Genomic DNA, 13,547 nt, shown 5'->3' with positions numbered 1-13,547 from the left:
TGTTTTTTTGTGTGTTTTTTTTTTACATTGAACAACTGTAATGGCCAGAAGTCAGCTTAAATGTTACAGAAAATAAGACCTTGTCTTCAGGGGAGAATGAGAACAAAATGGATCATGACCTTTCTCGAAATACGGCTCAATTAATGGCACCATGTTGAATTGAACTGTGACTTCTAGAAATATCCAAATAAATAAACATATTTGCCCTGTGAAGTTATAATGAAATATATCTAAAATAAGCCATTGAAGATGAACTAAGTAATTTCAGATGTTAATAAAAAGAATGAAATTGTTTGTTTCTTAATTATTATACTGATAACTCACCAAAAATTATATTAAATTATGTATGTCATAAATTTAAACTGAGACAAACTTAAACTGATCATCTCACTGTAACAAGGGAAATTTATGTCTCAATTTTTTTTTTGATAAAAAAATATAGTGGGAGTTCTCTCTGGCACTGAGTCATTTTATTTTTACTTTAATGACAAATATGAGTATGATGTGTATTACTGTAGTCTTGGACTCAGTTTTGACTCACAATAAGAAGTACACCAAATTCATGAAAATGTTTTAGGTAAAGGCCTGACTTACAACTTCAGAATGACTCTATCATTAGCTTTGTCATTACAAATTTGCAGCTCACCATTACAGAAGAGCTACGTCTGGATCCTAAGGGAGTGCTTGGGAGAGAATTGAGTGAGGAGCTTGCGTTGAACTCCTCCGAGCTAAGGTTCTCAGAACATTCGCCGTCACCCTCACTGAGGCCACTGCTAATGGAGCTGCTATCATCCCAGCTGAAACAGATGAACACATTTACCATAAGTGTGCTGCAAACAGAACTGTGACAGAATGACAACACCATATGAAATATTGTAGAAATCTGTTTGAAAAAAGGAAAATCTGGCAGTCATAATCTGTAAACTTTCCCTAGAGGTGACCACATACTAATTTAAGCACTTAAGCAGGGTCATTTGGATGTAGCAAGTACATGGATGCAGCTGATTTGATTAAAATCAAACAACACAACAATACATCACATGCATGATAATCCAAATTGATGTTGCACCCAATGAACAAGGCTATTACTAAGAACTTGTACCACAGTACACTTGTTCAAAAACATTTGTAATATTTGCATAATCAAAACTTCTTACAAACTCTTCCCACAAAATTTCTGAACAACTTAAAACACTCTAAACTTTAAATGTAGCTTTGAAAGGAAACTTTATATATGATGAAATATCATACTGAATAAAAAGCGCAGTTATTGGCAGATCAGAGGAGGATTTGGAGAATGACAGACTGTAAAACCTTTCCCGACCTTTTTCTTCTTCCAATAATGAAGACCTGTGTCAGAAACTGCTCACTATGCATAATGAGCATTGAATTCATTCATATTTAAGTACATTACTGTGTAGCATTGTCACACTCTGCTCCAGCCCATGGACTCAGTACTTTTCCACTGCCCTGCTCACACCACACCCTCTGATCACCACACCCACTCTCAGTCACTGATCACACACCTGCTCTCACTCATCAATCAGCTCACCTACCAGTATATATTCTCTAGCCTCACACTCACTCGGTGCCAGATTGTTCTCTGTAATGCAAGACTTTCCAGCGTTTACCTGCCTGTGTACGACCTGCCCGTTCTGCCTGACTCCCGGTAAATTACCTCTGTCTTCTGTTTTGACCACAAGCTCAGCCGCTCTCCCTCTGGACTGTTTGCCTGATTCAGCCTGCCTCGACCAAGTCCGCTGCCCCGCCCTCGAACTGTTTTTGTGTGCCAGATTGCAGTTAATAAACCTATTAACTGATCATCAGTTCATTGCCTGTTTTGTACTGCACTTGGGTCCATACCATACCTGTCACAAGCATACGAGATCAACAAGAGATGTAGCCTTTTCCTTAAACAAAATAAATATTGTAAAAATAAAATAATGCAAAGGCATCTTGTTGAAAATTGTATCTTAAGTGTTAAGTCCAACTCAGATTTGTATAATCACAATACCATTTGCCATTACCATTACCAAGACCATTACAATTGGCAACAAAGGTGGTAAATTCAAAATGGCGCTGTCCCAGGCGGCAGCCAGTAGTAGCAGCTCCCTACACTTAATTGTTCTTTTTTAAATTTTCGTAGTGTTTTCTATACTTGTTTACATTATTTTTTATTTGGATTTAGTTTCTTTCTTTCCACTTACAACTGGAGTATTCAGACACCATGTTCTGGAGGCTTGAATACTTTTTTCTCTGTTTTGCGGTGCTTGGGTTATTCGCGGCCCCCATCAGGTGTGCCGAGAAGCGGACCGGTATTGTTTACACGCGAGACCAGCTGATGGCTCTAAAACCACCATCCTTCGTGGTCGGAGAGAAGTCCCAAATCCCAAAGGAGCTGAGAAGGAAACAACGAGGGAGTAAGGCTGGGGTTAAACAGAGGATGAAGAGGCGATGTTTTAAACCCTGCGTCCCGCAGTCATAACGGGGAATGTCAGGTCCCTGGCAAATAAGATGGACGACCTGGAGGCGCTCACACGGACACAGCGGGAGTACAGAGAGGCCAGTATCATGTGTTTCACGGAGACACGGCTCCATGGACTGATACCGGACTCTAATATGACGATCGCTGGTTTCAGCACTGTGCGAACGGACCGAGACACCACCGCGGCCGATAAGAAGAAAGGAGGGGGACTTGCTGTGTTCATTAGCAACAGGTGGTGCAACCCGGAGCATATTCACGTCAAGGAGCGCGTGTGCAGTCCCGATGTGGAACTTATTGCCATCGGACTCCGTCCCAACTATTTGCCACAGGAGTTTACTAATGTCATTGCCATCACTGTTTATATTCCTCCGACCGGTATAGCGAACACGGCCTGTGAGGTTATTCACTCTGTCATGGCTGACCTGCAGACTAAACATCCCGGAGCCTTTATCCTCATCACAGGTGACTTCAATCATGCCTCCCTTAAGTCCACTCTCCCTACATTCCATCAGTATGTCCAGTGCAGCACGAGAGACAGTAAGACTTTGGATTTACTGTATGCTAATGTCACCAATGCATACACCTCCACTGGACTCCCTCCACTAGGCAAGTCTGATCATAATCTCGTGCTGCTCTCCCCATCATACACACCTGTGGTTCAGCAGCAATCAGTCACTGTGAGGACTGTTAGGAAATGGTCAGATGGTGCCATGGACTGTCTGCGGGATGCCCTGGAGACCACCAACTGGTCTGCTCTCTGTGAACCACATGGTGAGGACCTGGATGTGAACCAGTTTTTCAACAGGTTTGATTCTAGCTCCCCCTCCCCCAGCTGTCCCAATATTCCTCTGGATAACAATGGGTCCCCTTCACACCTCCCAGAGCCCCTAACACCTCTGCCAACTTCTTCCCCCTCCCCCCTGCTGACACCCTACATAGATATCAACATGTCACCCATCCCCCCGACAGGACTATCCTTCACGTCTAGCCAGGTGAGGAGAGAGCTGGAGAGGCTCAACCAGAGAAAGGCTGCCGGACCGGACAGCCTTTGGGCTGATGCCGTCCGGTCCGGCATCAGCACTCGTGGGCTGATGCCATTTGGCCTTTTTACCTAGAAAACCCACAAGACGGCCAATTGGCCCCAAGTCCCCCCTGTGGACACTCATTTTGTTATGGAAATGTGGCTGTTAGTGGCACACGGCTGGAGCCACTTGAACCTGTGTGGGGGAGGGGACATACCTTACAGCTCAGGAGGTTCTTTTGAGAGCAAGCTTTAGTTGTGAGATGGATAAATACCTCAGTTAACATAGCCATAAAGACTTAAACTGGACTATGAGCTGTATGCAGTGGAAAGGATCAACAGGAAGGAAGGGACCAACACACTGACATTTATTGTTAAAAAAACAAAACATATTTACAAAGAATGAAAAAGCAACTTTTTCCCAGTTTTGGTGTGGAGGGTTGTTGCAGAAGTAATTGTTATTTTTGTGCTAAAAATAGTAAAAAAGAAAAAGAAACCCAAGCATATTTACAAAGAATGAAAAACCATGCATTATGAGTGAAATACATTTGAGCAGTCACTCACAATCCTGGCACTGCCATTGCTCCTTTCGGCATTTCCCACATGTATATCGGTAGCAGTCAACACAGCGCACAGTTGCATGATTGTCCCTACATTTAATTTTAGCCTGACACTTGGCTCTTTTTCCTAGTTGTGATGTGGAGGGTTGTTGCCGAAATAATTGTTCCTTTTGAGCCTTTTTCTTACCCAAGTGGGTTTGAGCCAACTCTCTTGCAAGCTCCAGCAGGAAATCCACCCGTCTCTCCTGCCTCCCGGTGCATAACTGATAGAGCACGTGTGCATTCAGTGCTGCCATATCTATCATGTTATAGAACACTGCTACTGGCCAGCGCCGTGTTCCTGCGCGGACAGTGTACTCTCGCACCATCTGGTCCATGACATCGACGCCGCACTTTGTTGTGTTGTAGAGTGTGATGGTGTTTGGCTTCTTTTTGGTGGTATCCTGTGTCTGAATCATGCTGTGCATGCTGCTGAGAACAGCTGCTGAAGCGATAGTCCATGTGCACTGAGGTATTTATCCATCAAACAATTGTCTGGTTGCAGTCGATGAGTCGTTATGGTCACATGGGACATTCACAGGTCCACAATTTAGAATAGAATGTGTTTTTGTCTGTGTAGATTCTCAATCATCCAGGTCATTGTATCATTGTAGTTTTCTCTGTCAACTGGACTGGGTTTCTTCTCTTGAAGACATTTTGCCTTCTATCCAGAAGGCTTCTTCAGTTCTGAGTGAATGTGTTTTTATTCCTCATTCTCTGTAAGGTGTGACCCCCTCACCCCACACACTGCCACTAACAGCCTCATTACCATAACAAAATGAGTGATTAGTGTATTCGGGAAAAGTGGTCAGGCCAAATGGCCTCTGTGTGGGTCTTCTACGTAGACAGAAAAATGCTGGGACTTCTAGTGTTAAAGCAAAGGTTCTATCACAGAACGGGCTTTTGCATGATGTCTGTTGAACCTGGCCACCATCTTATTCGCCACTGGCTCCCTGTACGGTGTAACCAGGGCTATAGGCCTGGACATACAGGGATAGCCACCATCCCCAACTATACAATATCCCTCAGGTGGGTACAGTCCCTGAACATACAGAGGGCTGTTTCTCAGGACTCGCGCGTCATGGACTGAGCCTGGGTAGCCAGCAAAAATGTCTATAAAAACGCCCTGGTGGTCACACACTGCTTGCAGCTGGATGGAATAGAAAAGCTTCCTGTTGAAATAACACTGAGCATGTGCACCTGGGGACTTAATTCTAATGTGGCACCCGTCAATGCCGCCCACCACATTTTGAAGAGCCGGTGATCCCGACAGGCGCTGAAATCCAGCAGCAATATTCGGAATGTCTACCAGACTTGGAAATTTGATGGTCCGATTCTTCAGGGACAGAACTTTGTCTGACATCCTGTGAACAATGTCAAAGACTGTGGACCGTGGAATTGAAAATCCCCTTGACACCAAACGGTAAGAGGTTGCGCTTGCCAGCCAGAAAAGGTACACTAAAACCTCCACTTCCAGATCCCAGCCATGGTCAAACGGTGAGCGCAGGACATCGATGAGTTTGGCCACCGTTGACCGAGAGAGACAGAAGTCTGGGCAGAGGTCAGTTTGGCCATCAATGTACATCGCCAGCAATGGAACATGCCTGTTCTGCACACAATACTGTGATGGTTGCTCGTTCTGTTGGTAAAACAAAGTTGTTGTTGTTTTTTTTAAAGGCAATTTTCCACTGTGCTGTTTGATACAATATGATCATCTTAAAATAACACATAAATGTGGAAATCAATCTACCATCAAATGCCCCCCCTCCCTCACTTACAGTTTGATATCTGGATGTTAGAGCCAAAATTGCCCTTCGGACGCGTCTGTTCCTCACCAGACGGCGGGATCGCAGCAAAAGAATACTAAAGACAATGAAAAGCAGTTCTGGAGCCATTTTGTGATGTAAAATTCCTGTATGTAAAATTCCTGTATTACTTATATAGATATTTGAGAATGTACCATCATGTCATGGCGCGAAAATGTCACCGGACACTAATTATTTGAGATAATAAGGAAGTGTTATGTTATTTTTATTGACATTAATATTTTAATCTATTATTATTATATAAAGATAATAATAGGGTAAAATATTGCACTTTCAAAGAAACAAGTGCTGAATGTGTTTGGGTATGTTTCGGATGGGTTAAAATAATTAAATGGACCTGGCCACTTTTCCCGGGGAACGGGGAACGGTTCGTTATTATTATGTGACAACATTACGTCATTTTACGTGCGCCGTAGTGTCCGTAGTGTCCGTGGTGTCCGAAAGCTAATTTTGAATTGAGTGCGCTACGTAGTTCACTCAATCCATGTCCCCCATGTAGTGAGTAGTGAATAGGGAACGAGTGTGTGGTTTCGGAAACAGCCTTAGTCAATTACTCACCCTGGCACTTCTGGTTTATGTGACATAGATGAAAAGCTCGGGGGAAGGTTTGAGATGAAGAAAAAAGGGGAAAAAACTGTTTTTGATCTGATAGTTTAAAATAGACCCCAACATAAGAGATTAACAAGAACAGTTTTGTTTTACACAAGCCAGGTGTGCATGGAAAGTTTGAGCCATACCAACTCTGTCAGCAGTGACAAAGGAACAATGACTAACTATGCAGGGATTTCTTTTTACCCCTGGAAGAGGTAGGCAGGCCTGAAGGATGATTATCATTTGCGCTGTCGGTTTTTAACTGAGGCAACTTGCTCACATCGTTCTAGGTACACGTGGGGAGCTGCTGACATCTCCTGGGGCAATTATCCGGCGGTGGAAGGAATACTTCCAGAAGCTCCTCAATCCTACCAACACGTATCCACAAGGAGGAACAGAGTCGGGAGACCAGGAGGTGGACCATCCAATTTCCGGAGCAGAAGTTGCCGAGATAGTGAAACAGCTGCCTGGCGGCGGAGCTCTGGGAGCGGATGACATCCGCCCAGGGTATCTTAAGGCTCTGGATGTTGTAGGGCTGTCCTGGTTGACACGCCTCTGCAACATTGCGTGGACATCGGGAGCAGTGCCCCAGGACTGGCAGACCAGAGGGTGTGTTCCAACTATAGGGGGATCACACTCCTCAGCCTCCCTGGGAAAGTCTATGCCAGGGTGCTGGAAAAGAGGATTACATCGATAACTGAACTTCTGATCGGGGAGGAACAATGCGGGTTTCGCCCTGGTCGTGGAACCACGGATGAGCTCTTTACCCTTGCTGGGGTGCTTGAGGGGAGTTGGAAGTTTGCCCAACCAGTCCACATGTGCTTTGTGGACTTGGAAAAGGCCTATGACCTGGTCCCCAGGAGCATCCTGTGGGGGGTGCTCTGAGAGTATGGGGTGGATGGTCCCTTGATAAGGGCCGTCCAGTCCCTGTACCAAAAGAGCAGGAGCTTGCTCCAGATAGCCAGTTGTAAGTCGGACTCGTTCCCAGCGAGGGTTGGACTCCGCCAGGGCTGCCCTTTGTCAGCGGTTCTGTCCATAACTTTTATGGACAGAATTTCTAGGCGTACCCGGGAAGTGGAGGGTCTTGAGTTCGGTGGGCAGAATATCTCGTCGCTGCTTTTTGCGGATGATGTAGTTCTTCTGGCACCATCGAGCAAGGATCTCCAACACATGCTGGGGTGGTTCGCGGTGGATCAGCACCTCAAAGTCAGAGTCCATGGTCCTTACTCGGAAAAAGGTAGAGTGCCTTCTCCGGGTCCGGGAGGAGGTCCTGCCTCGGGTCGAGGAGTTCAAGTATCTTAGGATCTTGTTCATGAGTGAGAGTAGGATGGAACGGAAGATCGACAGGTGGATCGGGGCGGCGTCAGCAGTGATGCGGGTGCTTAACTGAACTGTCATGGTAAAGAAGGAGCTGAGCTGGAAGGCAAAGCTCTCGATTTACCAGTCGATTTTCGTTCCTGATCATGAGCTTTGGGTGACCGAAAGAACAAGATCACGGGTACAAGCGGCCGAAATGAGCTTCCTCCGCAGGGTGGCTGGGCTCTCCTTTAGAGATAGGGTGAGAAGCTCTGCCATCTGGGAGGAGCTCAGAGTAGAGCCGCTGCTCCTCCGTGTTGAGAGGAGCCAGATGAGGTGGCTTGGGCATCTAGTTAGGATGCCCCCTGGACGCCTCCCTGGTGAGGCGTTCAGGGCATGTCCCTCTGGTAGGAGGCCCCCGGGAAGACCTGGGACACATTGGAGAGACCAGGTCTCTCGACTGGTCTGGGAATGCCTGGGGATCCCTGCGGATGAGCTGGAAGAAGTAGCTGGGGATAGGTAAGTCTGGGCTTCTCTTCTTAGGCTGCTGCACCCGCGGCCCGACCCCGGATAAGCGATAGAGGATGGATGGATGGATGGATGGGTTTTTTCTGCCTCTACCGCTTGACACCAACAACTATAAGAAAAACCCACTCTCTCTGCATTCTGATCTGTTTGTTACTTATTCTAATAGAAAATAATAAAACAACAGATTCTTCTTTATTTGCCTCAAAAGCAGAATTGAATTGTGTGAACTCTTTATTTGCCAAAGTAAGAAGTTTTTTATGTCTCTTGTTTGCATCAGCCAAACCACATAGCTGCTAGAAAACTTCAGGAATTCATGTTTGTAATGTTCAGTAACATCTGCTCTACAAATATGAGCAAAAGGCTTGTGTCAAAAATATTCTCAACATCTTCTGCATGTTTACCTAGGTGGGTTTATGTTAAAATAATGACTGAATTCATCTGGGTAAAGTTGTACCACTCCTTTCCATGGTTCATCTCTTGTCTAGACATTTCCCCACTGCTCTTTCTCTCTCTGATTGCCTTTCTGCAGCTGTCTTTGTCTCCTCAGTTGTAATCCTACCTGTAATCCTGGCCTAAGTGGCCTACCCTCTGGAAGCTCCATAAAAATAATAAATATAAAATGAACAAATCCTAACCGTAACCCAGAATAGCATTATTTAAAAGTGCAAGTGAATGACAAGGTTGTCTACAAAATCTTTCTGTCTTTACTCAGTTTACCAGTGTGCCTTTCTACCCCCCAGTTTGCTTTTTTTAAAATAAAAAAAAACATCAGTTAGTTTAAGAAACAAGTCAAAGTTCTTCAGTAGTGGTGTTGCCTGTTTACTCTTGTGGTGTGCTATATGTTATCATATTGACATTAAAGTGATCATGTTTAGAAGAAATGTACAGCTCTAAAAATGATTGATAAAGCTGTAATATCCTTTATTATTTTTAGTTCAGAAAAACACTTAGATCAATATACAGTGCCTTGCGAAAGTATTCCCTTGAACCTTGCAACCTTTCGCCACATTTCAGGCTTCAAACATAAAGATATAAAATTTAAATTTTTTGTCAAGAAACAACAAGTGGGACACAATCGTTAAGTGGAACAAAATTTATTGAATAATTTAAACTTTTTTAACAAATAAATCCACCTGCTCTGTGATAGTCTCAGGGTATCTGTTTAAAGCGCAGAGAGCATCATGAAGACCAAGGAACACACGAGGCAGGTCCGAGATACTGTTGTGGAGAAGTTTAAAGCCAGATTTGGATACAAAAAGATTTCCCAAGCTTTAAACATCTCAAGGAGCACTGTGCAAGCAATCATATTGAAATGGAAGGAGTATCAGACCACTGCAAATCTACCAAGACCCGGCCGTCCCTCCAAACTTTCATCTCGAACAAGGAGAAAACTGATCAGAGATGCAGCCAAGAGGCCCATGATCACTCTGGATGAACTGCAGAGATCTACAGCTGAGGTGGGAGTGTCTGTCCAGAGGACAACAATCAGTCGTACACTGCACAAATCTGGCAAATCTGAAGAAAGCCATTTCTCAAAGATATCCATAAAAAGTCTCGTTTAAAGTTTGCCACAAGCCACCTGGGAGACACACCAAACATGTGGAAGAAGGTGCTCTGGTCAGATGAAACAAAAATCTAGCTTTTTGGCCACAATGCAAAACGATATGTTTGGCGTAAAAGCAACACAGCTCATCACCCTGAACACACCATCCCCACTGTCAAACATGGTGGTGGCAGCATCATGGTTTGGGCCTGCTTTTCTTCAGCAGGGACAGGGAAGATGGTTAAAATTGATGGGAAGATGGATGGAGCCGAATACAGGACCATTCTGGAAGAAAACCTGTTGGAGTCTGCACAAGACCTGAGACTGGGACGGAGATTTATCATCCAACAGGACAATGATCCAAAACATAAAGCCAAATCTACAATGGAATGGTTCACAAATAAACGTATCCAGGTGTTAGAATGGCCAAGTCAAAGTCCAGACCTGAATCCAATCGAGACTCTGGAAAGAGCTGAAGACTGCTGTTCACAAACACTCTCCATCCAACCTCACTGAGCTCGAGCTGTTTTGCAAGGAAGAATGGGCAAGAATTTCAGTCTCTCGATGTGCAAAACTGATAGAAACATACCCCAAGCGACTTGCAGCTGTAATTAAAACAAAAGGTGGCGCTACAAAGTATTAACGCAAGGGGGCCGAATAATATTGCACGCCCCACTTTTCAGTTTTTTATTTGTTGAAAAAGTTTAAATTATTCAATAAATTTCGTTCCACTTCACGATTGTGTCCCACTTGTTGTTGTTTCTTGACAAAAAATTTAAATTTTATATCTTTATGTTTGAAGCCTGAAATGTGGCGAAAGGTTGCAAGGTTCAAGGGGGCCGAATACTTTCGCAAGGCACTGTATTTACTAAACATCGGGTGTCATTCCAACAGCAGTCCTCCTAAGGTTTCAGTGTAGTGCTATTTTGGCGTGCAACAAAAAGTAGCAACATTTGACACTTGGTGAAACCTTGGACACAGATGAATATACATATTAAAATCTTCCATTAATTCAGTCTGAAAATGACTGTTTTAACATCTGTACACAACAGAACAAAATTACAGTTCAAGTAATTTGGGTCTGCTCAACTATCATAAATTCAAAGTGATTTTTTTTAATTTTGATCTTTATAGAGGTTGACTATTGTTAGACAATATGGACACGGCTGACTTCATCACAGAGCACGTCACATCGCATTATTGTAATAAATAGGGACACTATATATCAGCAACGGCTCATTGGATTGGAAAACAAGTATTGTCTCCATAAAATTCAGACCAAATACTTGTTATCACAGATGCTTTCAAAAATCTCACAAATGAAGGCCATCAGAGGGCCACAGCCAAATTTTGTCTGAAATGTGCTATTTTAGTAAAGCTATATTATTTTACAAGAAATAATCCATATACACATGTTAATAAACTAGTCATTTTTTGGTTAATTTGATTTGAATTTTTATGACTAATGCAGATTGAGTATCATTGAAGGAAGATCCAAATTAGGACGGGTATTATCAATGAATTTCAGAGCAATGGGTATAATACATAATTCTTCATCATTGTCAAATATATCACTGTGATTAAAATAAAAATGTGCTGTGTTTCCACCTAACGATGAGTACTGTACACTTTGTCATTATGATCTATATTGGGTTTTTTTTTGCTTTTATTGGATTATGCAGTGCTTTTACTGATTTCACATGCAATTCACATGACAAATAACTTTAGCAACAATTTTTAACTTTTCTTATGACAGTCAAAAATATATTTCTTTGTTTCAGAGCAATTTCCAATGAAGAACAGACCCTAGCTCAATGTAACAAAAATGAAAAAAAATTAAAAAAAATAACCATGAGGCTAATCGATAAACATTTACATTCATACTGTACTTATAAAAATATCTGCCCTCATTTAAGTAGATCTGCTGGCAACATTTTATTTTCATTACAATGGAAACAGAGGGTTGTTGGAAACTTGGGCTTATATACAGTGTGCGTGATTGAGAAAAAAAATGGAGCAATAAAATGCATTTGGTGCTCATGAGTGGCACAGACATAAATTAGTGGAATTTTTTTGCTGCCACATTTAATGGAATTATATATCATTGGTTTCTTTTTTGTTCAGTCGTCAACTCTCATCAGGTTCTGGGGAAAATGCCAGAAATAGAGATGATAGTGAGACTTTTAATGGCAGACTGCCATCCTCCACAATGCCATTTAAGATACAGCCTAATATAATCGTTAGAATGCTCTCCTATCCTCAGACCAGGCCTGTCAATTTGTCTTTCTGTGTTTATTGCTTCCATTCCCTCTGTCTGCTTCCCTCTACCTCATATACAACCCAGTCGAAGTCGAAGATGCACGTTGCACATTCATCTCTGTTCAGAAGATATCACACTGGCGTACAAGGCAGCCAAGTGGGTCTGTGGAAGATGGTTGCCATGGCAGCAAATTCTGAGCTGGGCTGCTGCATGATCTGAGGTGCAATGCTTCTGACCAGCCCCCTTTGCTATGCATTGGGGCATTGCTGCCTCATTGCTGCTGATTTAAGTGGAAATACAAAATGAAATTCAATTGCCTACGCCCTAGCTTTATACATCAGTGCTTTCAAACCATCTGTTTCCTATTTAATCTACAACATCTCTTTGTGTGTGAGGTTGAAAATCCAGCAACTTGATATATTTACCAGACTTTTTTAATCAAAGTTTACAATTCAACAAAGCAAATATCTATGCAGATTCTCAATCATCCAGGACATAGTTATCTAAGGTAGTCAACTGGAATGTATTTCGTCTCTTTGAAGGCATTTCGCCTTCTAGGCAGATAGACTTCTAGAAAGCTTCTTCAGTTCTGAACTCACTGGGGACAGAGCTTGAAAATATAGTCCTTGTGGACCATTAGCATGCTAATGATCTGGGTGGTCACCTGAGAGTCATTGGCAGGGTCGTTGATAGGGTCGTTCACCTAGTTTCAGTTGTCTCCCCTTTGTCTGCTGGCTCACATGGTGATGAGTCTCCAGGTTCCTGAAATGGTGTGAATGTTTGGTTTGTTGTTGGAAGGAGTGGAGGACTGCATTGCATGTGGGTGATAGGAAGTGCCTCAGCCCACCACCACTATTCGAGAAAGGTTTTTCCAATTTGACATGGATGGATTCCTTGACACCCCTCTCAAACCAGCGGTCTTCTATGGCCAGTACCCGTACTTGGCTGTCCTCAAAGGAGTGACCGCTCTCCTTTAAGTGTAAGTGGACTGCTGAGTCCTGACCTGAAGAGGTGGCACGTCTGTGTTGTGCCATTTTTCTGTGGACAGGTTGTTTGGTTTCACCAATGTACAGTTCCTTGCATTCCTCCTGGCACTGCACAACATAAATAACATTACATTGTTTATGTCTTGGTGTCTTGTCCTATGGGTGTACCAGCCTCTGTCTGAGAGTGCTGCTTGGTTTAAACTGAACTGGTCGTGTTTCTGGAGGATCCTCCTGAATTTCTCAGAGACCCCGGGCAGACGCTGTGGCCTTTATTTCTCTCCTCTTCTTTCCTAGGGTCTCGTGGTGGGCTAAGGCACTTCCTATCACCCCAATACAATGCAGTCCTCCACTCCTTCCAACAACAAACCAAACATTCACACCATTTCAGGAGACCTGGTGACTCACCACCATG

General features: G+C 43.4%; 1 protein-coding gene across 10 annotated transcripts in view; it reads right to left on the bottom strand.

Annotated features, from left to right (window-relative positions):
• nav1b (neuron navigator 1b) overlaps positions 1–13,547 on the bottom strand; it is a 49,663-nt gene that overhangs the window by 27,423 nt on the left and 8,693 nt on the right. For all 10 annotated transcript variants that reach the window (XM_029825967.1, XM_029825972.1, XM_029825968.1 and 7 more), the window contains one exon: positions 647–797. In XM_029825967.1, coding sequence (XP_029681827.1) covers positions 647–797 — 151 coding nt within the window. The remainder of the gene's footprint in view (positions 1–646; positions 798–13,547) is intronic.

Source organism: Takifugu rubripes, chromosome 19, assembly GCF_901000725.2.
Source record: "Takifugu rubripes chromosome 19, fTakRub1.2, whole genome shotgun sequence".
NCBI classification, from domain to species: Eukaryota; Metazoa; Chordata; class Actinopteri; order Tetraodontiformes; family Tetraodontidae; genus Takifugu; species Takifugu rubripes.
This window is presented reverse-complemented; position numbering and strand designations above follow the sequence as displayed.